We start from the raw sequence: 27,994 nt of genomic DNA, 5'->3' as shown, positions 1-27,994 counted from the left end.
TACATTAATTCAGACTGAATGCAGATAATTATGGCATTTATGCATTACTATGTCTAGGAGAGTCATCAAACACGTTGCAACAAGTTGCAATTTGTTATGATGATGCAGCAAATTCAATATCAAGTAAGTCCCTAAACTTTTTTTTATCATGCCTTGTAGTCATAGAATCTCAATCAAACTGAGAATTTTCAAATGAGTTGAAATTGTAATCAAGCATATAGACTTGTTTCAGTTTAACACTCAAGTCTGCATGGTTGAATACATGAGGTTTATCCCAAAAGTAATGTACAAAAGACTAATTTAAAATGAATTTATTTCATAATAATTTATATAAAAAACTTTCAATGTAGTCTCCTTCATGCCGTATGACTGCTTCCCAATGTTTGGATAATTTCTGAATGACATTTAATTCTCTGTTGAAGTTAAGCTGTCTAACATATTGGATCATGGCTGCACTCAATGCTTCTAAAGACAGAAATCTTTGTCCACAATGGTTCCTTGAGCTTAGGATATAAATTGTAATTGCAAGGACTCACATCAGAACTATCAGTGGAGTGAGGTAATGCTTCACATTTGTAATCAGCAAACACAAGCTGTACAGACTGTGTGATGAGGCCTTGAGTTGTTTTGGAGTACGAGCACATGAGCTTCCAACATCTATGGCCACTTCTGATGAATTTTCATGTGTAATTTCTGATGAATTTTCATGTGTAATTTCTGATGAAGAAATTTTGCATAGTAGTCCCTAATTACTGATCTTCCATGTGGTACACGATCACAGGCAATAGCAATCATCCTTCATGATCGTAGGCCCCAATGACCATTTGTTCCACCTTTGATTGTTTTCTTCAACTGTGAAGATGGATGCTTCCACTAAGCTGACTGTGACCTCGGTTCAGATTCAAAGTTGTAAGTCTCATCAATTGCGGGAATGCATTTTAAAAACTCTTCACTTCACATTCTTGTCAGTAAAATGTGAGTAATTGTGTTGCAATTTCTTTACATTTTGCTCATTATTCATCACACATAAAATGTGGGATCCATTGGGTGACAAAGGGTGTAATGCCTCAATTAAAATTTGATAAACAAATTATTTCAGTATTCCAGATTCACTGTCTGTCTTCCTCCAAAATGGTGGTAATAATGACTGCTGATGTGCTGCCCATATACATTCTCAGTCTACCTAAGCATTGCTTGTCTTCAACAGTGGTCTGACCTTGATGAAACCTCTGAGACTACTGTGAAATTGTGTGCTATAATCTACTGTTGACTCACCACACATTTCCTGCAACAATTCATAAATTTATGTCAGCATTTGAAAGTTTCAATTTTGATAAAAGATCTATGAAATGAAACTGTAATCTGACCTGAAACAATATTACCATCCATTTTTAAAAACCTCTACACAAACATTCAATGCAAGAACTCTGTTTAAGCACACTAATCAAATTTATCAATTATAAAATTATTAGTTTTGGGATAACTCTTTTTTTTTTTTTCTTTTTTTTTTTTTTTTTTGCAATTTACAAATAATCAGGTAATGTGATCACTACTGAGTGGGTTATTGGAAACTGCCACTGAATGACTGGGAACAGACTGAAAGATCTATAGTGGTAAATGTCCCTGTGGGAGAGTAGCATCTGCACCAGCGTAGCATTTATAATGAGAGATTCTACTTGTCAAAAATTGACTCAATTCTACTTGTAAAAGATTGATTCAGTGAGGGCTGAAGGAAAGATCCTCCAGCTCTTTGTGGAGATGAGAGTATAGACTGAGACCAATCAGCAACTGACATGGATTGGGGGTACAGTAATAGCCATTTGTGTTGCTATCAACTGGTTTTTCTAGGGGTTGCTGCAGCACTGGTGAGTCAACATACCAAATGTAAGAATGTTTCTAATGAGAAGAAAAATTCACCATCTCTTCTGATCATTATTTGGTTTACTTGAATGACTATCTTTTTTTTAATTCCTGAATTAGCTCATCTTCAGTAACATTTATCAGATCTTACTCTGCAATAACCTCTACAGTACTATTTAATGTAGCACAAGGACTCATATAAGAACCATCAGCTTCTGATAGTTCCTGATAGCACAAGGAATAACCTGTATTGGTATTGTCCCAAGTCAAAATCTTAAGTAGTGCCTGAGAATTCTGGTAACTTGCTGTTTCAATGATTAAATCTCTAGTATGAGTCTTTTGATCATTTTTTGTAAACCAGCTATATTTTCTAAACAATTCTGAATTAGAAACAGTGAAAGAGTACTCATAGATATGGATGACAGGCAGTTTAAAATAAGGAATGCTGAATATTCTTGCTAATGTTCATTTTTAATATCTTTTGGATTGAGATGAGTTATGATCTGTCACTCAGGTCAAAACAAGATAAAGTTATCCTCCAGGACTAAAAGAGCCAATGATGGTTTATGACAACTCCCCTGCCTGGAGAATATCTAGGCTCAAGTACAGGGGAGTAGTCATAAACCATCATTGGTTCTTTTAGTCCAGGAGGAAAACTTTTCCTCCAGGTTACTAACCCTGCCACGTGGTGATAGAAGAAGTGCCACCAGTGACCAAGCAATAAGAAGTTAGTGACTAGTGTGTTAGGAAGGCTAGTTCTATATACAAAGGGCACTAGGAAAGTTTTGCAATATGACGCAACAATGAATCACAGGAAGCTGCTTGTTGCTGCATGTTGAGACATGTTCATACGTGCATAGTAGCCGCCGCGCCAAGTCGATGGGCTCAGTTATTCATTAGTAGTGAGAGTGTAAAGTGCTTGCGACGGCATCGTGGTCACGAAATGAGATAAGGACAGTTTTGCGGTATAATTTCGTGCGTGGTTTAACCATAGACCAGTGCTTAGAAGAAATGACTCTTGCACTAGATGATGATTGTCCACATCGTACAACGATATTCAGGTGGTATAGAGAATTCCAAAGGGGAAATTTCACTCTGGAGGATTCTGAGAGGCCGGGAAGGCCACGAACGTCAGTTACGGAGGAAAACGTTACTGCTGTGAGGAAAATGCTTGACGAAAACAGGCGAGTGACCTACCGACAGGTAGAGGATACTTTGGGCCTAAATGCACCAGCAATTCGTTCGATTCTGCAAGATCATTTGCACGTGAAGAAACTTTGTTCTCTCTGGGTGCCGCATCAACTGACTGAAGAGCAGATGACACGACGTGTGACTTGGTGCCGGGAGATGTTAAAAAAGTTTGATAAGGGACAATCTCGGTATGTGAACAACATCGTGACAGGTGACGAGACTTGGCTGTACTATTACGATCTGCCGACCAAGGCTCAAAACAAAGTTTGGGTCTTTGATGATGACGACACACCCGTAATTGTCAGAAAATCCCGATCTGTAAAGAAGAAAATGATAGCTGTATTTTTCAAATCGAGTGGAATTGTGGAATGTGTCGTTTTGGACACGCAGAAGACAGTCACAGCTAAGTGGTATACTGAACAATGCCTGCCTAAAGTCATTGGATCTACGAAGAACCTGCGGCCAAAGTCAAGAATGGACACCTGGTACCTCCATCCCGATAATGCTCCAGCTCACCGCGCCAAAGCCTGCACCGAATATTTGACCACGACAGGACTGAAACTTCTCGAGCACCCTCCCTACAGTCCAGACCTTGCTCCCTGCGACTTTGCACTGTTCCCGCATGTGAAAATGAAGCTAAAAGGGAGGCGGTTTTCCAGTGATGAGGACCTTCTACGGGCTTGGGACAACGAGTGTGCTTTACTCCCTAGTGAAACTTGGCAGAACTGGTTTAAAGATTGGTTTCGGAGGATGGAGAGGTGTATTGAATGTAGAGGAAATTACTTTGAAAAAATTAAATAAACAAAGCTGTATTGCAAAACTTTCCTAGTACCCTTTGTACAAGAAGAAAGGTGCCTTTCATTTCTTTTTAGAAGAAATGAAATCTTTATTTGGAAGAGCAGAAATTAAATAACCGTGTAAATTAAGACTGCAATATTCTCTAATTGGAAAGAAAATGCTTTAAAAATAATCAACTAACTGGAAAGAACACGCTTTAAAAATCAATTTGATGACTCAGAGGGGCCTTTTTTTTGGGGGGGGTAGTTGGCGCATCAGCTTCTGTGACCATAATGCACCTCCCAAGGTTTTTGCAGTACTTTGATCCAAGCCCGAGGCGGGATTCGAACGCGCGACCTTTGGGTTGTCAGGCAGGCACTTTACCCGGTCGGCCAGAGGGGCCATGCTCTAAGAGAAATGAAGAACCACACTGTCCAACAGCATTGTTTTCCTGAGTAAAGAATTTTGGAAAAAAGGTTCTGTTTCCTCAGCAAAACAATAAGAAATTTATAATCTCCACAAAGAAGACTTTGTAACAACATAAGGGACTGTGCACATCTGATTAACTCATCAGTCACATTGCCCAAAATGTAGAAAATGGCTGCAGGTTACTTGAGAAATGCCCAACTTTCTCTTTAATTTTTTGAAATGTTTTGGATTTTTGAATTTTGTTTAAAAAGTGCCAATATTTCATATTTTCTTAATAATCTGGTACTTATTGTATGTACTTAAGTTAGAATAAAAAATTAAAAATTTTATAACAAGTTATGTGTTTTACATCTTTTATTTTCAAAACAACAAAAAAAAAAAAATTCTGATGAAACTTGCAAAAAAAAATGTTTTAGATATTAAATAGAAACATCAGTCTCTCATTTGCTTTCATTTTCCAGTTTGAAAGACTGTTAAGTGCACAAAATTTCAAACTTGCACATGAGCATATATTTCTGCTTATTATGCACATAAATATCCTTAAAATTTTTTTTAAAAATATACAATTAGCTACTTCGATTTTCAGGTTTATTTCAAAATTGGCACACTTCACAGCATGTAAAGTGTGCCAAACTTGCTTCTTGCAGTATGGGAGCCATCTGAGAAAATATCAAGTTTCATATAATTGTCTTTACTCTGTGAAAACAATAATATATCTTTGAAAAACAACTAGTGTAAGACTGTAGATGTTTATTGAATTAGATGGAGAAGAAAAACAGGTAACCTGAAACTTTAAACAAACACAGAATCGGTGCGTGTCAAGTATCACGCTATTCTTCAAGAAAAAAGCAAAATAGTTGCAAGGATGGTGGCAGGTAGCTTCACAGGTTCTTGTGCGCAATTTCTGTACAAAAACCATAAAAAAAAAAATAAAAAAAAAAAAAAAAGATCACTTCAGAAACTATTGCAGTAAAAGTTTGACTATATTTAGGAAGGTAAAAAAAATTTTCAGATTTTTTATCATTGATTAACAGTTGACTCAAAAATGTTATTTTAAAGTGTTATGTATCAGGTTATCTGCCACTACTGCTAGATTAAATTTATTCTTTAAAAAATCATATCATTCATGTTTTATATGATCTCCATATTTGTTTGGTTATTCACAAGTTTATTCTCTTTACACATATCTTTAGTATCATCTAAATCATCATATGTTGCTGGATTGTGAACAAATTTTAGGAACTGAATTGAAAATATTTACATATAATTATATTCTAAAATTCAGACTTCCCCCACTCAAATCTGAAAGTGAAGTAATGTCAAAACCACTAACTCCTGTATGACCATATCTTAGTTGCTTCTCTGGTTGTTCAAGTAAGATTTTTCCTTTTACAAATCCAGTAATGATCCATTTAGAATATTATACCTCTGAAGATGATCCTGTAATGATCATAGACCCCCATGATTTTCCCTGTCACTGATGTCAATCTGACAGGTCCATAGTTACCTATCTCATCCTAAGATTTCCCTTTGTGGACTGGCAAGATATTGGCACTCTCCAATCCAAGAGGATTATCCCCTAGTCCAATGATCACCTCATAATGTTTGTTTAATAAAAACAAAGATTATGGCATCATAACCAAGCAAGCTAAATGAGTGAGCAAATTTATTTCAGTGTAACTTGCATTTGAGTGTTTTCTTCAAATCATCAAAGAAATGTACCTGTAATTAATTTGTAATGTGAACAATAATCTATTAATCAAGGTGAGTATTTAGGAATAAACACCGAATATATAATACAGGTAACCCTCGTATAACACGGTAGTTATACGAGTACAACTCATATACACGGTAGTTCCTGTAAAATCTCGCAGAGTGCAAAATCATGTAATACGGGCCAATTGATGTGGGTGGACAATGCAATGTTGAGTCTGTTTGGTGTGACATCATCACTGAGAAAGAAAAAATGAGAATAGGTGTGTATTATAGGCTTAATGAATCTGATGAGTATAATGAGCAGTTGTGCAGAGAAATAGAGTGGGCCAGTAAATCAGAATGTCTTATAATGGGGAATTTTAATTTCCCAAATATTGACTGCAATTTGTGGGTTGGTCACTCACACACTAGCAAGGCTTTTGTAGATTTATTGGATGATTGTTTTCTACAGCACCACGTTCAGGAGGCAACGAGAGGGAGTAATACTCTTGATCTGATTATCAGTAGTGATTCTTCATTCATTAAGAATTTGCAAATAAAGGAACCACTAGGTGGCAGTGATCACAGTATACTGAAGTGGGATTTACTCAAAGAGATAACTACAATCAGGGGTAAAGGGAAGGGTTTTTGCTTTCTTAAAGGTGACTACAGTGGTCTGAGACAGTATTTAAATTCTATACGGTGGAACCAACTGATGATGTTACCAACAGCAAATTCAAAATGGGAAGAATTCAAAGAATTAACCTTGGAAGCTACTAGGCTTTTCATACCAACTAAGAAATATTGTTCAAGATTTAGGCCTAAATGGATGTCAATGAACTAATTAGACATGTGACACAGAAGCCTATGATAGATATAAGCTGGTCTGTAACCAAGTTACAAAGGAGGTTAGGCAGGCAAAGGTAGGTTATCTTTGGCAAAGGATGCAACGAAAAACGGCAAAGAGTTCTTTACTTATGTAAACTCTAGAAGGGAATGAATCAGATTGGTCCACTTGATATCGATGGTTCAACTGTTGATGATCCTGCTCAGGTAGCTAACAAACTAAATGAATATTTTGCATCAACATTCACACATGAGGAGTTATTCAGGGAGGGGAATACTAGAAGTGTATTCAACTCTGGCAGTAAGCTTGATAATCTTGTAATAACAGAGAGGAGAAATTGTTAAAGATAAACACAAGAAAGGCACCTGGGGTGGATGGAATCTATCCAGTTATATTAAAGGAAGTAAGCAAACCCTTAGCCATAATTATGAGAACTTCCCTGGACTCAGCATAGGTACCCATGGACTGGAGATGTGCTAATGTGACCCCAATCCACAAAGGAGGATCAAAGGCTGACACAAGTAATTATAGACCTGTTAGTTTAACTTCTGTTCCAGGGAAATTAATGGAGACACTGGTTAAATAAGCATTACAGGATCATTAGACAAGGCTTCAGTTATAGCTCGGACACAGAATGGGTTTTGTTAAGGGGAAGTCTTGTCTGACTAATTGATTGGATACTATGATGTAGTCACAAAGGAACTGGATGCAAAGAATACCTTTGATATCATATATTTGGATCTTAGAAAAGCCTTTGATACTGTTGCACATGGAAGACTGCTGCACAAATTGGAGCAGTGTGGCATTGGAGGCAAATTGCTGCTATGGATAAAGGGATGGTTGAGTGGGAGAAGACAGAGAGTAGTAATCAATGGACACTGCTCTTCGTGGACTAATGTTATTAGTGGAGTCCCTCAGGGTTCAGTGTTGGGTCCATTGTTGTTTTCAGTATTTATAAATGATATTGATGATGGTATATCAGACTTAATGTCTAAGTTTGCAGAAGATACGAAGGTTGGCAGAGTTGTTAATGACACTAATGACAGTACACTGCAGCAACAGGATCTAGAAAAGTTGAGCAGATGGGCTGAGAGGTGGCAAATGAAGTTTAACATTGACAAATGTAAAGTACTACATATGGGAAGCAGTAATCCAGGAGTAACGTATCAACTCTGTGGTACTACAGTAACAGTGGTAGAGAATGAAAAGGAGGTAACTGTGCAGGCAGATATGAAGTTTTCTGAGCAGAGCAAACGGTCTGCAAGAGTAGCTCATGGTGTCTTTTCAATGATATACAGGAATTTTTCTATAAGGGATAAGGAGGTGATTATCCCCTTGTATAAGGGAATAGTCAGGCCACACCTTGAGTACTGTATACAGGTCTGGAGGCCTCATTTTAAGAAGGATGTAGAGATGTAGAAGGGCAACAAGATTAGTGAATGTAACAAAGGGTTTCTTTTACGAAGAAAGGCTTAAGTTCTGCAAATTACAGTGTCTGGAGACTAAGCACCTGCGAGGTGATCTTATTGAGGTGTATAAGGCCTTGAATGATTTGAGCATGCTCAATGCAGATGAGATTCTTCCTCTTGCTCAGAATAATCACCCAAGAGGGCATAAATTCAAATTGAAGAAAGATGGTTGTAGGATAGCTGTGCAGAAGTTTGCCTTTAGCCAGTGGGTTGTTGATTGGTGGAACAAACTTCCATCTGTCGTTGTAGAAGTTGATAGCTTAAATCGATTCAAGGCAGAACTTGACAAACATTTGGAGCAAGCGGATGGGTGAAATAGGGGTTTTTTTTTTTTTAATTTTGGCTGATTCTATATAAGCTTGCTTTCTTGCATAATGTGCCTTTGCTAATGCTAAGAACTAGTAAAAAAAAAAGGGGGAATTATATTCCAAAATCTAACAAAATACATAATTTTTTTTATAGCTATTGGAAACTTCATTTAGATTAAAATAGTGAATAAACCGTGATACATATATGTCAGATAATGTACATTCATTTAATTTTCTTCCTCTTCATTGCTGCTAAGCACAATCAAACGAGAATGTTTTCTCTGTTGCAGAATATCTTCACCAGCATATAGATTTTGTATATCTTTTGATCTCTTTAAAAAATCAGTAAGATAAATCTTGTAAATTGCATGGTATGGAGCATAGCATTTTTGAAGCTCCCTTTTAAACTTTTTGTACCTTTTAGTCGAAGGATGTGCATTCAAAAAATAAGTTTCTAAGTTCAATAGCACAAAACTTAGCATGGGCATTTCCTAATAATTTTTTTTGCATAACAACTAACAAGTTAACAGCAGGGATTCACAAAAAAGAATGGAAATGTTGAAAAATGACATTGAACATAATAGCAGGGTTTTCTCCACAAAAAAGCTCAAAAATACCATGTCATGCGAAGTCTGCCGCAATTCTCTAACCGTGTTATATAAGTACCGTGTTGTGCGAGGATTGCCACAATTTATCAATCGTGTTAGAGTGAAAGCGTGTTGTAGAAGTACCATGTTATATGGGGGTTGTCTGAAGTGTCTTGTCAATTTCAATGAACAGATTCCACTCTGCCACACTGTGATTAATCTATCAGCATTGGTAGCCCAGGATATGACAAAGATGGTTCTACTACCCATTTTCTTTTTTATTTCAAAAAATAAGTTCTTGATTTTTTTAAATTCATGAATACATACCAATGCTAGCACTTTTATTAATGTATCACAGTACTTAAGTGTAATTTTTTAGTTGTTATTTTAATGAAAAATTTAAACTTAAAAATGTTTTTTAATACACGGTATTTCCAAGAAAAATTTTATTAATTATACCAAAAATAAAAAATATATGATTATAGACATAGAATATAAATTTATCATAAATAATCTAATGTATAGTTTTCTGCTATAGCACCTTGTTTATACATAGCCAACTACTAAGTAGTTACAAAATTGACGCCATTTAAGTACATCTCATATTGTGAATGCCTTTCACAACGAGTTGCCATGGCATTGCACTACCTCGAATAAGTAATGCTTCTCTATTAGAGAAGCGTTACTTATTCGAGGTAGTGCAATGCCATGGCAACTCATGAAGGCATCCACAATATCAGATTACTAATTCAAATCAAAGGGGATTATAAAGCCCAATAAGTCCTATTATTATTATAATAATCTTAAATTATAGGTAAAAACCTCATACCTTCGAGTAGGACTGTTAATCTCTCAACACTCAATCGCGATTGATTATAATATGAATTTACCCCCCCATGTATTGTCATAAATGAATCAAGTTAAAATAACTATTAATTAAAATAAGCAGGTATTCAACTCTCATATATCACGTCAAGGGAATCGGAAAGAATCGCGGCCACCAACCTCCAAACACCAACCAACACAAGCCATTATGAGAATTGAAAAACAATTGTCGCGAAATTCTAAAAACAATGACACTAATAAATTGTCTTTCACCGTCTTTCCATGATTCCGATTCCCTTGACGTGATATGAGAGTTGAATACATGCTTATTTTAATTAATAGTTATTTTAACTTGATTCATTTATGACAATACAAAGGGGGTAAATTCATATTATAATCATTCACGATTGAGTGTTGAGAGATTAACAGTCCTACTCAAAAGTATAAGGTTTTCACCTATAATTTAAGATTATTACAATATGAGATATACTTAAATTATGCCAATTTTGTAACTACTTAGTTGTTGGCTATGTATAAACATGATGCTATGGCACAAACCTATACGTTAGTTAACTTCTTCGTACCCTGAGGCTATTGCCCTAAACAAATTATAAATAACATAAAACTATTAGTTATTTTCATATTCAAGTTTACAAATCTGTAAAGTGCACAATATTTAAAATTACACACGTGTGCATGTAATTTTGAATTTTGCACACTTTTTATAAACAAATAAATAATAATCAAGCGACAAGAAAGCTTTTTATGTAAATAATTATAAAAATCATTGTATACATCATGCAAAACCTCTGTAAACAGCTGCAAGCAAACTGAGTTTTTTAGCTCTCGTACTGTGAGGGCCACTAACAGTATGAGCTAACAGACCTTACATTGATTAAATAAAAAGCACTCTTCCAATGGAGAGGCATATTGCTCTTTATTTCTATTAGTACAATACCAAGGCAATTCATAGTGAAATGCCTCTACAATAAGAAATCAAGGCACTAAAGTAGCAAAACCAGTTTTAGCATTAGAATGTAAAGGCATATGATGCAAGAAAGCAAGCTTATATAGCTTCAGCCAAAAAAAAAAAAAAAACCCTTCTCATTTTACCCATCCACTTGCTCCAAATGTTTGTCTAGTTTTGCCTTGAATCTATTAAAGCTATCAATTTCTACGACAAATGGAAGTTTGTTCCAGCAATCAACCACCCGCTGGCTAAAGACAAAATTCTGCACATCTATCCTGTAAATGCCTTTCCTAAATTCGAATTTATGCCCTTTCAGTTGATTATTCTGAGCAAGAGGAAGAATCCCATCAGCATTCAGCATGCTCAAACCATTCAAGGCTTTATACACCTCAATCAGATCACCTGACAAATGCCTAGTCTCCAGATACTAATTTGCAAAACTTAAGCCTTTCTTCGTAAGAGCAACCATTTGTTCCATTCACTAATCTTGTTGCCCATATCTGTACTCATTCCAGCAGCTCTATATCCCTCTTAAATGAGGCCTCCAGACCTGTATATAGTACTCAAGGAAATAATCACATCCTTTTCCCTGCTAGAAAAATTCCTGTATATCATTGACAAGATTTCTACTCTTGCAGACCGTCTGCACTACTCAGAAAACTTCATATCTGACTGCACAATTACCACCAGATCCTTTTCATTTTCTACCACTGTCAGTGCAGTACCACACAGTTAATACATTACTCTGGGGTTACTGCTTCCCATATGTAGTACTTTACATTTGTCCATTTATTTTTATTTTTTATTTATTAACACACAACTGTATATACATTCTCAAGATATATTAATCAATTTATATACAATATTTATATACAGATTTTATATACATACTCTTATATATACTGTAGTCTTTCTGTACATTTGATTGTGTGTGTCCTAATATGAAGGGTGGCTCCTAGACATAAGCCCATCTCCACCTTTTACTCCTGTGAAAGCTCAGAACGTCTGCAAAACAGGCCTGAAAAAAGAGCATTATGTCAGGCCATTTCCCACCAGGGATTAACCAACACCTGGATCAACCATTCTCTGTGTGTGCTGTAATGCACAAATCCCGCACCTTCCGGAAGTACTGCTATACTGGTAGGTGCCAGCAATCCCACCCCCAAGGCTGCCCAAACTTGGAGGCCAGCGAAAAAAAAAAAAATCCAGGTTAAACTTCAGTTGCCACTTCTTAGCCCATCTCTTCAACTTTTCTAGATCCTGTTGCAGCAATGTACTGTCATTAACAACCCAGCCAATTTTCGTATCATCTGCAAACTTGGAAATTAAGCCTGATATACTATCATCAATATCATTAATAAATACAGAAAACAACAATGGACCCAACACTGAACCCTGATGGACTCCACTAATAACATTAGTTCACGAATAGCAGTGTCCACTGATTACCCCTCTCTGTCTTCTCCCACTCAACCATCCCTTTTATCAGCAATTTGCCTCCAATGCCACACTGTTCCAATTTGAGCAACAGTCTTCCATGTGCAACAGTATCAAAAGCCTTTCTAAGATCCAAACATATGATATCAAAATTATTCTTTGCATCCAGTTCCTTTGTGAGCATGGGTTTGTTCCTCTTAACAAACCCATGCTGTGTCCGAGTTATAACTGAAGTCTTGTCTAGATGATCCTGCAGTGCTTCTTTAACCAGGGATCCCATTAATCTCCCTGGAACAGAAATTAAACTAACAGGTCTATAATTACTTGTCACCCTTTGATCCTCCTTTGTGAATTGGGGTCACATTTTCACATCTCCAGTCCATGGGTACCTCCCCTGAGTCCAAGGAAGCTCTCATAATTATGGCTAAGGGTTTGCTTATTTCCTTTACTGCTTCCTTTAATATAACTGGATAGATCCCATCCTCTACAGGTGCCTTTCTTATGTTTATCTTCAACAATTTCTCCTCCACTTTGTTCTCAGTTATTACAAAATAATCTAGCTCACTGCCAGAGTTTAATTCAGCTCTGGAATTCCCCTCCCTGAATAACTCCTCACGTGTGAATGTAGATGCAAAGTACTCATTTAGTTTTTTAGCTACCTGAGCAGGATCATCAACAATTAAATCATCACTATCAAGTGGGCCAATCTGATTCATCCCCTTCCTTCTAGAGTTTACATAAGTAAAGAACTCTTTGCTGTTTTTCTTTGCGTCCTTTGCCAAAGATTTCTCGTAATCTACCTTTGCCTGCCTAACCTCCTTTGTGACTTTGTTACAGACCAGCTTATTTCTAGCACCTGCGAGGTGATTTGATTGAGGTGTATAAAGCCTTGAATGGTTTGAGCATGCTCAATGCTGATGGGATTCTTCCTCTTGCTCAGAATAATCACCTGAGAGGGCATAAATTCAAATTGAGGAAAGACAGTTGTAGGATAGATGTGCAGAATTTTGCCTTTAGGCAGCATGTGGTTTTTATTGCTGGAGCAAACTTCCATTTGTCGTTGTAGAAGTTGATAGCTTAAACAGATTCAAGGCAGAACTAGACAAACATTTGGAGCAGGTGGATGAGTGAAATGAGAAGGGTGTGTGTGTGTGTGTGTGTGTGTGTGTGTGTGTGTGTGTGTGTGTGTGTGTGTGTGTGTGTGTGTGTGTGTGTGTGTGTGTTTTGGCTGATGCTATATAAGCTTTCTTTCTTTCATTATGTGCCCTTACTAATGCTAATATCTATCACTGGCTTCCGTATCATCTGTTAATTTATATGTATCCCATACATTTTTCTTCTCTGCCACATGTCTCATTAGTTCATCTGACATCCATTCAGGCCTAAACCCTGAACAATATTTCTTAGTTGGTATGAAAAGCCTAGTAGCTTCCAAAATTAATTCTTTGAATATACTCCCGTTTTTGAATTTGCTCTTGGTAACATCATCATTTGGTCCCACCGTATAGAATTTAAATACTTCCCTTTACCACTAATGGTAGTTACCTCTTTGAGTAAATCGGCACACTGTGATCACTTTTTACTTGCAGCTATGTACAGAAAATAGCTATGCCTGACATCTATATATCCAGTCACTATATGATGACTTTTAATAGCTTTTGTAGCTTGACGGGCTTTGCCCTGAACTTAACTATAAATAATTATAGTAGTAATCAAGACATCAAACTATTTTATATAAGATACTCATGAGCCAATGATGTCCCAGAGTTTGGCAATGGAGTGAGGCACTGGTGTGGAATGGAAAATGACATGTTCCACCACATCCCACAAATGTTCCATGGGATTGATGTCTTAGTAATTTGGAAACTAGGGGAACACACAAAATGCTTGGACATTATCCTCAAACCATTCCTGCACATGGGCCTTGTGATATGGGGCATAGTCTGGTTGAAAGGGTCCAGTGCCATTTGGATACACAGTCACCACATATGGAAAAACTTGGTCTGAAACAACATCAATGTTGGATCTGGCAGTGAGGGTGTGTTCAATGGAGATGGGGAAACATCCCCCAAACAATGATACAACTACTGCTGGCCTGTTTTTGTTCAAGCATGCAGTCTGGTTGTAGCAATTAACTTGCTTGCTGTCAAACAGACACCCATCCATCAGTATGATGGAGATGGAACCTTTGATTCATCGGACTAGGCAACTCTTTTCCCCTCATCCAATATCCATGAACAGTGCTCCTGTGCCCACTGACGGTACAGGTGTCTATGCTGTTGGTAAACATAGTACATGAACAAATCGCCTACTTTGCAGGCCTCTCCACAAGAGCATCCTTTGGATGGTGTGCTCTGAAATGTTTCTCTGTGTGCCCTGATTGCAGTCTGTCATTGATTGAGGGATCATAAGCCATCTGTTATCTTGGACAGCATGTACCAACCACTGTTCATTTCGAATATCAAACCAGTGGCAGTCTCTCCATTCCGGCATGTTGGGTGGGTGTGCATCCCTCTTTGGACCATTCCTGTCACATCTTCACTGAAGGACCATTAAAAAACCAACAATGCCAGCAGTTGCTGATATACTAGCTTGCCTTCCCAGACACAATCATTTCCTATTCAAATTCCATCACATCTTTCCATTTCACTATTGCACAGGCTTCTTACAAGCTAACAGGCACTACCCCATGCTGTCACTATACACATGCTGCACCAGTCAGTGCCATCACCTCTATGTGCCGCAGGATGCATCAACTCATGGAGATGGATGATCATAATGTTTTGGCTCATAAGTGTAATTAAACATAAAACAGAAACAGTGGGGCCTACCTACCTATCATCAGCATATTTTATGTGATTTCTCTGCATAACAATAACTTGCAATTTCAAAAACTACTTGAGTAAGAATGCCTGTAAATTGAGAGTGAATGAGTGAGAGAGAGAGTGAGAGAGACATTCATTAATCCTGCACCAGTGAATAGTTCCTGAAAGAATAGTTTTTTCTCCTCCAAAACTATTACGAAAGATGTACAGCTTAATTTCAGAATTGGAACTTAACTTTCGTGTCATCAGATAGTTGAATTATATTAAGTGTGATATTGATCAGCTCAATCTATTTTCAATAGTTAGCTAAGTTTACACATTGTCAATTCCACTGTGCATTTCGTGATGTGATTTATTCACAAGTTGAAGTATAATTTTTACTATAGTAACTGATGCTCACATTTATAACAGCAACCACAAAAACTCTGACAAAAAAAAAAAAAACCTTAAGAATTTACTACAAGTTTTAATCGTCTTTAAATGAGACTTTTCCCCAAGATGTTATCCATCAAGAAACAAACTATTCACACACTATCCCATGACACTTATCTTGGTGTACAAAGTGTGTGAATAGTTTACAGTAAACCCCCGCTATTCGCAGGGGTTACGTTCCTGAGAAATGTCGCGAATACCGAAAACGCGAATACTGAGTTATGGCTCCCATAGTAATAAAAGGGTTCCGTTCCAAAGTATGAAATATATAAGAAAAACTAGTCTAAAATTTTGTCTATGTATGTATTATATGTACCTTCATAATATGACTATGTACATAGACAGTACATTGTGAAATGCAAGCATATGGCATCGAAATGAAAATAAGAAACAATTTAATATTAAATGTAATATTTATTAGAAATTTCAAACAAATCTTTCAAACCAGCGCCTTTGCTTGCTAGCAAAAAAAAACATCACGCCAGTACTATCACTAGTTTCGCTAAAGTGTTGATAAAGGAGTTTTGCCTTTTCACGAATGATGAGTGAACTTAACGGAATTTTATTTTGAGTTCGGTCTTCTATCCACAGATTTAAAGCCTTTTCCATTTTTTATAATTTAACATCGCGAGTTACAGAGCAAATTTTTTTAAGCAATTAGCGCGTTTTCACGGACACTACGGCGGATTTTTTCTTCCGATTTCTTGATTGATCGTACCGTTGACTCATTGATTTTATAATGTTTTGCCACTGAGGAGACAATTTCACCATTAGAAATTTTGTCTAATAACTCAATTTTATTCGCATGTCATCACCTTCTTTGATATTTTCACATTTCTCTTTTTATTCGTAGCCATATTTTTGTAGGGGTTAGAAAGAACTTGTCCACAATAAAGTCACTTTCTTCCGTTAATACACTCGAAAAAGTCTGTTTTACACTGCAAAACGGTAGATATATCATTTTATAAATTGATAAATTTATTCAATTTATAAACATATAAATTAAAAGCAAACGACGAAACCTTCCATGACAAACGCATAACACATACTGAACAAGGATTAGCGAGAAACATCCACGCTCGCGTTTTTGTTAACCTCTCCCCCCCACCTACTGAGCGCTGTTTTTACCGGGAAAGATAATTTTAGCCACGCCCATGTTTTTTATGGCGGAAAATATTCACGGCGCTTTAAAATTCACATTTTTTTAGGTTTCATTTTATATTAAATCGGCGATCGCGAATACAGATACCGCGAATAGCGGGGGTTTACTGTATTTCTTGATGACTATAAGGTACTCCTTAATTAACAGAATGGTAAGAAAAATATAAAATGAAAAAACAGGGTTGCAATGACATTAGGTGACCAAGAAGTTAAGGAGAAAAAGATACTCTTGGGTTCATAAAACTGTTTTCTTCATTCCTAAAGCTTAATAAAACATTGACTACCTTGTTATTTCAACAAAATATATACAGGCAGTTCCCGCTTTACGAGTTTTTTTTTCTTAAGTATTAACTATCATCAAAATTGAAAATATGAACATTAATTGCAAAAAATGAATGTTAAACATTCATAAATACTGCAATTCAAACCACGCTCATTCATAGCTATACCATAAAGTGTACTCCCGCTTTACAATATTAATCTGTTCCAGAGGCACCATTGTATCATGAAAATATCATAACACGAACCCAATAATACATTGTTTTTTGGCTATTCATTCCAAAACCTCGGAAGTTGAAATTTTTGTTATATAACTAAGCTATTTATCTTTCTAAAAGGTCATTTTTGTAATGAAAATTGTGTTAGTTACCAATTCAAATCATTAAAATGCACTACACTTTCATCTTTATCATATGTTCTATTATAAGAATCAATTTTGAATGACTTTGTGAAATTTTTCTAAAACATATGTCTGGATTTCATCACCATAAAACAATAAAAACAAATTGCACTTTCCGGTTTATTGGGCTTTTCTGTTAGTGCAATCAATTATAAATAGGTAGTAAACTCAATGTTATTGCATTTGCGAAAATACCGATAGCTGAAATTGTGTGGGTTTTTACGTTAATATGGCGAAATGTTTTCCCCTTCACCGAAATCTTCAATCATATAAAAAAACATAAACAAATTTTCAGAATTTTCTCTTCATTCCAAGATTGGTTTTCGCATTACTTTGTGCCTGAAGTAAAACAATATTGTAAAGATAAAAATATTCCTTTTCGTGTGATTCTGAATTTAGATAATGCACCTGGCCACCCACCATTTCTGCAACATCACCACCCTAATGTTAAAATAAATTTTTTGCCACCAAATACGACACCACTTTTGCAGCCAATAGAACAGAGTGTTATTCAAATGTTTAAAGCACATTATCTTCAGGAAACATTTGACATGCTAATTAATGCAAAGGATAAGGAGGGAGGTCCAACTGTTAAAGAATTTTGGAAAGAATTCCATATTTTTGAAGCAATTAAAATAATACAACAAACCTGGGACAAAATTACAGAGAACTTGAAGGGTGTTTGGACTCATAAATGAAGACCTCTTTGAAATAGCAAAATGTGAAGAAGAAGATTTAACAGCTGAAACTCCTGTTCGTTCCTTCACTCTCAAGGGGCTAGATGAAGCTTTTCAACACACAGAAAAAGCAATTAAGATTTATGAGTCACAAGATTCAAATTTGGAGCGTACTAGGAAAGTTGCTACAGATTTAAAAAATGTTCGTGCATGCTATTGTGAAATTTATAAATCTTTGAAACAAACGCCTCTTGATGCATTTCTGAAGAAGACGACTCCTTGTACCTCCAACAAACCAACAATGAGTGCCGAGACAACAGGCCAACGAGTGCCGAGCCAACAATGAGTGATCAATGAGTGTGCATTTAGTTGATGATGAAGAATAAACATTCTTTAACATTTGTAAGTCATAAATAATTTCTTTATTATTATAATTTGCTTGATTTTAAAGGCTATGTTTTTATTTCTTTGAATAAATTAATCATTGTTTAAGCATAAACTAATTAACTAACTAATTGAGAACGTAACCCGATTTTAACATTATGTCTATGGGAAAAAAATTCCCACTTTACAAGTCTTCGCTTTACAAGCGCGTGCTAGGAACGAATCAACTCGTAAAGTTGAGAACTACCTGTATTGGCTTTCCTGTAATTTAACCTTGCTAGATCAGGTAAGGAAAAAAGAAATGAGGATACATGCTCATTCCAAAAAAGCTAAAAGCTTTGTTCACATTCCCATTCTTTGTTCAATTCAAATGGCTATAGATGGAGACATGAGTAAAATAAAAACTTATGCTGAGAAAGAAAAAAAAACCTGAAGTTTGTAATGAATAATAAACTGTTTTATCCAATTTAGGAGCTGTTCCAGGACTTCAGTGACATTGTACATACACAGCATAAAATATAAAATTTCTCCAATTACCTCTGTTCCTTCCATTGAATATCGGCTGGTTACAGGATTATACCTCCATGATGGCACTAATAATGGAAAAATAATGTGTAAAGTTTATAGCAATTGTGTCTGTTTAAAATTTCAATTAAAATTAAAATTTTAACTACTGAAATAATTACATATAAGCAAATATATTATTTTATTTATTTTTTTTTAGTATTGAGAAAACTGAATTTTCAGTTCTAAACAGTGCAATAATTTTAAAGAGAAGTAATACAGTGGATTCCGGTTATTTGGGCCACCGGTTAATCGGGGCATCTGTTTATTTGGGGCAAATCTTAAAAAACAGAACCCAATTGAGAAAATATCCAGGATTTACTTTGCTTAATTGGGACAGCATGCCGTTTAATCGGGGCAGGAGACCGCAGCACTGGAGATTACCCTACGATTGTCTCCGACGGTACCACGTGGTTCAGTCGAAATTCTGGAGGTCACAACCATAAAAAAATAAAAACAATTAGCAGTCATCTGTTTATTGGGCTTTTCTGTTAGTGAAATCTATCATAAACGGACAGCAAACTCGATCTTATTGAATTTGCGATAATACCGACAGCTGGAATTCTGTGGATTATTATGGTGAAATGTGTTTACACTTCCATGAAATCTTCAATCATATAAAAAAATTAATTTTCAGATCTTCTCTTCATTCCTATTTTTAAAGCTTGGTAACTCGTTACTCCGTTCTCACTTGCGCGTATTGTGTTACTTGCAATTTGTGTGTGCCATGTTCTTTGTTATTGATTGCTTATCTTTTTACTGTTTTAAATTTTAATCCCCACCTACAAATGTCAGTGAACAGAAATGTCAACTAGTTCATATGTACATATTACAGTACATATTAATTATTCCGATTATCACGTATATTCTTCCGATTTTTACGTATCATTTAATTTTTTAATTGGTAAGGTAATAAAGGTTATATTTGTGCTTAATATATCTTTACTTTTATAGCCTGTGGATAATTAGAATCGCTGTTTAATAGTATTAAAATTCAATTCACAAACGTGATCACAATGACCAGCGCTTACTACACACCATACAGTGAACGGTACTTTACTATGGTGAGTTCGTCGTAACGTGATTTGATTGTACAGTGAACCAATTGTAAAGGGGGAGGGTTACATTGTATTTTTAACTATTTACGTGAAACTTCGGATAATTGGGGCAGCCACTTAATCGGGCCAAAATGCACTAGTCCCGATGTGTCCCAAATAACCGGAATGGACTGTAATACCAAAAATATTCTGGAACTTGGTATAACAAACAGAAATGCTTTCAATTCCACAATAATTAAGGCTGATTGCTATTTTATGAGGAAGTGGGAAAAGGATTCAGCAATCAGTTCTCTTTTCTCTTCTTTCACCTCTATTTTTTGCTATTGCCATTTTGAAAAACACAACATGCAATTCCAAAAATGCATTACAAGATCATCTCAATAAGTGTAATATCCTAAATTGATCAACATGGATTTGAAAATGAAATATTTTGACTAACCAGATAAATTACTATGAGGTCACACAGGAGTTCAATGCCAGTTTAACATTATATACAGTAAAATTTTGGTATAATGAATGCCAGAGTAACAAAATATTCTGGTTCAAATGTTTGAAGAAAAATGCTTAATTTTAATGAATATCACTGTAACAAAAATATCCATCTAGTGCAATTAAAATTCATACCATAATGAGAAAAATATAATCATCATACTGAAATTTGTAAAAAAAAAAAAAAAAAAAAACCCTTACACAATACAATGTACACTTTTGACCTTTGGTCTTCAATGATGCAATTAATAAATGATTGCATCATTGCTGCTATCTAGCAATGATACAATTTTATTTATTAACTGGGTATTAAATTGCTTGTTTGAGATTAAGTGGCATTACTACTAGTGGCAAATGATGTGAGAAAGCAAGATTACAGAGCATCAGTTAAAAAAAAAAAAAAAACTCACCTGTCTATCCCCTCCCAGACTTTGTCTAGTTCAACCTTCAATTTATTCAAACTACCCATTTCCACAAAAAAAAGATGGAAGTTTGTTTCAACAGTCAACCACCTGCTGGCTGAAGGCAAACTTCCGCAGACCTATCCTGCAACCATCCTTCCTCAATTTGAATTTATGCCCTAATGTGTGCAGTTTTAGCAAAGGGAAAGAATGCCATCAACAGTGAGCTTACTTAATCCATTCAAGGACTTAAACACCTCAATGAGATCTCCTCGGAGATACCTAGTCTCAAGATCCTGCAATCTGCAGAAGTGAAGCCTATCTTTGTAAAACCACCCTTCATTCTCTTCAAGAATCTCATTGCCCTACTCTGCGCCTGTTTCAGATCTACATCCTTCCTAAAATGAGGCCTACATACCTGTATGCAGTATTCAAGATGCGACTTAACCATTGCCTCATAAATGGGATAATTACTTTCTTGTTGCTGCAGGCAAAGTTCCAGCATATCATAAACAAAATTCCATGAGTGGTCCTAGCAGTCTGTCTACAATGCTCAGAGAACATCACATCTGACTGACTGCACAATTACCCACAAGTCTTTTTCATTTTTTCAAAAAAAAACCTGAAGTTTGTAATGAATAATAAACTGTTTTGCCTCTCTCTATAAAAACCTTCCAGCAGCTCTACATCCTTCCTAAAATGAGGCCTCCAGACCAGCATGCAGTACTCAAGTTGTGGCCTGACCACTGCTTTATACAAAGGGATAATCACCTCCTCATCCTTTATTAACAAAATTCCTGTATATCATTGACAAGACCCCATGTCCTGCCCTGGCAGCCTGTCTGCACTGTCAGAAAACTTCATATCTGACTGCACAATAGCCCCCAAGTATTTTTCATTCTCTATCATCTTAAGTGTAGTACCACACAGTTGGTATGTTTCTCTGGGGTTACTGCTACCCATATGCAGTACTTTGCATCTATCAATGTTAAACTTCAGTTGGCACTTCTTAGCCGATCTGCCCAACTTTTCCCAATCCTTTTGCAGTAACATACTGTCATTAACAACTCTGCCAATCATCTGCAAACTTGGATATTAAGCCTGATATACCTTCACCAATATCAGTGATAAATATATAAAACAGCAATGTGCCCAATACTGAACTCCGGGGTACAAACTAATAACATTAGTCTATGAAGAGCAGTGTTCTTTGATTACCAATCTCTGCCTTCTCTCATCCAACCATCCTTTTATCTATTGTTGTAACTTGCCCTTAATGCCATACTGCTCCAGTTTGTTCAGTAGTCTTCCATGTGCAACAGTATCAAAGCTTTCCTGAAATCCAAGTATATGATATCAAAATTATATTTTTCATCCAGTTCCTTTGTGACCACATCACAGTATCCAGTCAAACGGTTAGACAAGACTTCCCTTTAACAAGCCCATGCTCATATCACAAATTTAAATAAATACAACAACCGTTTTGATTAAAATAGCTTAATACTGTAAAAATATAAAATATAAATATAATAAAATGTACCAAGTGATACAGTGGATACTGTAAAATAATATTTACAAAACTGATTTACTATAAAATAAAATAAAATTTATTATGAAAATGTTAAAATACAATAAAATACAAAAATTAAAAGCGATAAAACAATGATTGTAGCTTTCGGGGGCATCTGCCTCCTTTCTCAACAACAATGCTGCTTGGGCAACACATCCCCTTTAGTATCAGGTTCAGTTCAGGTTGCTAGTAATGAACTATTCTCCCAACCTCAGAGGCCTTTTTGAGGATCAAGTCCATGCTGTCTGAATTATTACAGTAGTGTTGCCTGGATGATTCTGCAATGTTTCTTTAACCAGTGACTTTACGCGTGCATGAACTCGGAATAGTCATTGTTAAAAGTGCTCCTAATAATCAGTTGTGTTTTTTAATATCAATTAATGAGAAGAGTCTTACATGTGTACTAGGGCAACGGCCAAGTGTTTTTATGTTTCCCAAGGTCAAGATCTTCAAGTTCTGTATCTTCTAACTCTTCCAACTATCCCGTAAGTTAAATTGAATCAGGTACCTTTCTGCTGCGGAAGTTTGCCATTCCTACAGCTTGGAAGAATTTGCTTACTTCATTGCTGTCTTTACCATCTGCGACCACTGTCAAGGTTATAATCCCCCCGTAGGGTGAAGCGTCTCGCAGCACACATCATAAAGTAAGTACTGTATTCTAAACTTTTATTCTTCCCACGAAGTTAAGTCTTGCTATACCAGTGGCAACATGGCACAGAAGCAATCTAAAATGTGCAGTGGCCCCTATAGGCTTGTTTTTTGTGAGACCTGTTGTCTTTTAAAAAACAGCTCGCACCTCAGCCCAGAGGCGATCACTATGGCAATGTGCTGCATGCTGTGGGCACAAAGTGAATGCCACAGAATCAAAGGCAAGGGACAGCATCTCCCCCTCCCCACCACTGTTGGCTAGCAGGCTACTCCGGCAAAGTTGACTGCAGGTCACTGAATGCAAGCATGTCTGACTCCACCACGGCTCTCCTACACCAAGATGCTCAGGCACAAGCTGATCAGGCCCTAGGCCAGCATGATGGGCTCCTGTGCCAGAATTGTAGTAAAATGGGCAAGAAGCTTACCTTACTTGAGAATATTCTGAGAAAGCTCTGCACGGAGAATACAACCCTAAGAGAGTCACTACAACGGCTGGAAGACCTACAACATTCCACGCACCATTCTGTGTCCTTTTTGCTGGAATCCATCAGTAAGCCCATCTAGGATACAGACGCCTTACCTATGCAAATTGTTCAACACTCAAAACAAATGGTTTCTGACTCCTGCATCGTGCGGCCCCAACAGAGCCGTTACCTGCAATCCTGTCGCCTTCATCCCCTGCCCTGGAAGTCGTGAAAGCATGAGGGAAGAAATCAGCACTAAGCAGAAGTAATGTGCCTCCCAAGCAAGGCAAGACCAATCTTAGTAAAGAGTAAGGATGGTTAAGTGGGAGAAGACAGAGGGTGGTAATCAATGGGTGCTGCTCTTCGTGGACTAATGTTATTAGTGGAGTCCCACAGGGTTCGGTGTTAGGTCCACTGTTGTTTTGTATATTTATCAATGATATTGATGAAGGTATATCAGGCTTAATGTCGAAGTTTGCAGATGATACAAAGGTTGGCAGGGTTGTTAATGACAGTAATGGCAGTGTGCTACTGCAACAGGATCTAGATAATTTGGCCAGATGGGCTAAGAAGTGGCAACTGAAGTTTAACCTTGACAAATGCAAAGTACTGCATATGGGTAGAAGTAACCCCAGAGAAACATACCAACTGTGTGGTACTACACTTAAGGTGGTAGAAAATGAAAAAGACCTGGGAGTAATTGTGCAGTCAGATATGAAGTTTTCTGAACAATGCAGACAGCCTGCCAGGGCAGATCATGGGGTTTTGTCAATGATATATAGGAATTTTGCTAGCAGGGAGAAGGAGGTGATTGTCCTTCTGTATAAGGCAATGGTCAGGCCACGCCTTGAGTACTGCATACAGGTCTGGAGGCCTCATTTTAGGAAAGATGTAGATTTACTTGAGCGTGTACAGAGAAGGGCAACAAGATTGGTGAGGGGAATGAAGGGATCCTCTTACCAAGAGAGGCTTAAGTTCTGCAAATTGCAGTGGCTGGAGACTAGGCACCTGCGCGGTGATCTGATTGAGGTATATAAGGCCTTGAATGGGTTGAGCACGATGAATTCTGATGGGATCCTTCCACTTGTTCAGACTACGAACCTAAGGGGGCATAAATTCAAATTAAGAAAAGACAGATGTAGAATAGATGTGTGGAAATTTGCCTTTAGCCAGCGGGTGGTTAATTGCTGGAACAAACTTCCATCTGTCGTTGTGGAAGTTAATAGGTTAAATAAATTTAAGGAGGAACTGGACAGGCATTTGGAGTGAATGGTGTGATTTTTTTTTTTTTTTGGCTGATGCTGCATAAGCTCATACACTTGCTTTCTTGCATCACATGCCACTACTACTATTACTATTACATTTGTCAGCCGAGCAGATCAGAATCGTGATGCAGTTATTGGCTCTAATCCTAATCCACTAGGTATTAAAATCATGCAACAGAGAGGAAGGAGGTCTAAACCATCCAGCATATTTATAAGTCAACTATAACTGGAAACAATAGTTGAACAAATTGAAACCCTTCTGAAGCAGCTAGACATACCCGGTACCCCCCATCAGAGTTCCCACCAGACATCCAAGCTATGCATCTTTCCGGATCAAGATCAAAGATGATAATATAGAAAGGTATCTAAACACAGATATCTGTCCTGCAGGTCTCCTAGTGATGCCATCTGTCGGTGACTATAATGCGCAACCAGTAGTACATGTGATCTCAAGACCAGAGGTGGGCACGATGCATCGTTCTGCATAGCTAGGCAGCAAACCTGACTGTACCTTTCAACCTGATAAAAGAAGAGCAGACTAAATCTGGCAATCATCTCATTAAATCTGACAACCAGATACAAGTGCACATTACTAGTAGGGTGGGTCATAGTGCCACACCCTGCTCAAGAGGAATCCACCTCCAATCAGCCATCATCCTCAGGGATGGTGGCTGATTCTAGAAACTTAATCCAGATCAAGCCCGTCAATGAGAAACATGTGAAATGCTTCATGCAGAACATCAGGAGCCTGAAGAACAAGCTCAGTGCCCCGATTGACATACTCCTAAGTGCGGATTACAACTTTATTATCCTTACTGAAACTTGGCTTTGTGATGACATGGACATATCGCCTTTAACCACCGACATCGGTTATCAGTCTATTCTGGCGAACAGGAAAGACAGGAAAGGAGGGGGAGTCTTACTCTGCCAAAGGCAACAGCTCCCTTTGATCAAATCTTGGGCATACCATGGTAGCGATTTTGAGGCTGTTCTGGGCTGCTATCTAGTCGATAGACTACAGTTGCTAGTAAGTGCAGTTTACTTACCCCCCACCCGTTGCAGATCAATGCATTACGAATTTTTCTGCTTGGCTCCTGACCTCTATAAAGTGCAATCAGAAAGTAATAATTCTCAGAGACCTAAACCTGCCCCTGTCAGCGGCATCGAAGCTCCTCGATCAGCTACTTTCGAATTTGTCGAGTCTCAGCATCCATTGCATCTGTGTCCCCCCCTCTCGCGGAGAAGCTACGTTACAGAGAATCTTTTCCAGCCATGAGAGCGTTGAAGTGGCAATCGGCTCTAATTCGGCATTTCCCTCCGACCACAGGCCAACTGAAGCTTCTCTCATCCTGTTGAAAGAATGCCATAACCAACTAAAACAATCGAACTCGACTGAAAAGATCAGGAAGGCTGTATATGATCGAAAATACCTAAAAATTGAAACAGCAATGAATCTCTTTCGGCTCCACCCCTGGCAAACTCTCAGTGAAATCGATATAGAGGAAGCTGCGTTTTGGCTTCAGAAATGGTTATCTTTCATTGCTAGAGTGGCCATGTCAAGAGTTTGAGTCATCTGCCCACACTCGAAGCCGTGGTGGTCCAGCATCCTTATACACCAGTTTAAAGAAAAACAATGACTACATGCCCAATTCAAGAGATCATCCACAGAAAGATCATACTCAGAGTACTCAACAGCCAGATGCAGTTTCCAGAAATCCAAGAAGCAAGCTATCAACTCGTTCATGGAAAAGAGGATAGCTTGTGGACAGCAATCCTGGTCGGCCAATCACATCCAGTCAGCAGAATCGTTAGACCTGGCCGAATGGTGCGATCATGTTACCCGGTTTGTCAAAACAGACAGTGCAGCTGCTGATTTCCCTTGAGCAGTGCCCACTACAACATAACTAATCTCACTAACATGACGACTGGCAAAGAGGAGCTAATCAAGGCCATAAACGCCCTGTCCAATTAGAAAACAATGAGAAGTGACTCTATTCCCACCTTTTGTATAAAAGTTGCTTCCTACCATCAGCGATGAGCTGACGAAGTTGTTTAACAGAATTTTACAACAGGGAGTTGTCCCAAAACTTGGCTAAATTATATTCATACCAGTTCCAAAGGTGCAGAATTCGGCCTCAACTGCTGACTATAGGCCTATTTCAATCTCCTCCCCTTTTCTCAAATGCCTGGAGAAATGCATTTTTAAAGTGGTTGCCAATCAGATCCTTTCCCAGAGACCTCAGCATACACATTACACGCTCTCACAAAGATTGCCCATAACATGCATACAGGCCCTGAATTTAAAAACCCTTCAAGCCTGGGAGAAAGGCTATGTTATCATGCTGTTTTTCTGGATCTGAAAGTGGCCTTTGACTCAGTGCAAGTTAAGCCACTTATGTGCCTCCTGGAGAACTACTACAGTTTCACGGGTAATGTCTCGAAGCTCCTCAGGAATCTGCTAGCCAAGAGGTGCCTTACCTTTCAGCAAGGGAATAACTGCATCACAAAACAGGTGGAAGTCGGTATACCCCAAGGTGGATCATTGCCGGCACTGCTTTTTTCAGCGAATATTTATTCTGCTAATGAATGAGATACCTGCATTTATGGCCTACACCGATGATATTTTATGTTACCTCTCAAGCCTGGCTAATACCTCACCAGACCAGAGCCAATATGGCCGTCTTACCGTGCGGACGTGTTTTAGTCAGCTCCGTAATTTTTGATTTTAAATATGTGTTTTAAGTGTTATTTAACCCAAGAAAAGTATGCACACAGGATTATAAAGAACAGAGGATCACGCTGGTGAGATATTTTTGTTATTTACTTGGGAACATCGTCTGGTTGAAGCATTATTTATCTGTATCCTTTGTTGTCAGACCGCATGGTCACCATGTGGCTGACGGAAGGGCTATAGAGAGGCTGCCGACAGAACGCGGCGGCCACGTCTCAACCTGACACCTTGACTAGGGAGGTGCTATAGCA

At 37.5% G+C, this 27,994-nt stretch overlaps 1 protein-coding gene across 2 annotated transcripts in view; it reads right to left on the bottom strand.

Moving 5' to 3' along the window:
* LOC150091238 (uncharacterized) overlaps window positions 1-27,994 on the bottom strand; it is a 382,744-nt gene that overhangs the window by 191,071 nt on the left and 163,679 nt on the right. For both annotated transcript variants that reach the window (XM_090374852.1, XM_090374846.1), the window contains exon 4: window positions 19,091-19,146. In XM_090374852.1, the coding sequence (XP_090230978.1) occupies window positions 19,091-19,146 (56 nt within the window). The remainder of the gene's footprint in view (window positions 1-19,090; window positions 19,147-27,994) is intronic.

The sequence above is a fragment of the Mastigoproctus giganteus genome, chromosome 1 (assembly GCF_048544385.1).
Source record: "Mastigoproctus giganteus isolate SK-2022 chromosome 1, ASM4854438v1, whole genome shotgun sequence".
In the NCBI taxonomy this organism is placed as follows: domain Eukaryota; kingdom Metazoa; phylum Arthropoda; class Arachnida; order Uropygi; family Thelyphonidae; genus Mastigoproctus; species Mastigoproctus giganteus.
Note: the sequence above shows the minus strand (reverse complement) of the source record. Positions and strands in the feature narration are given on the sequence as shown.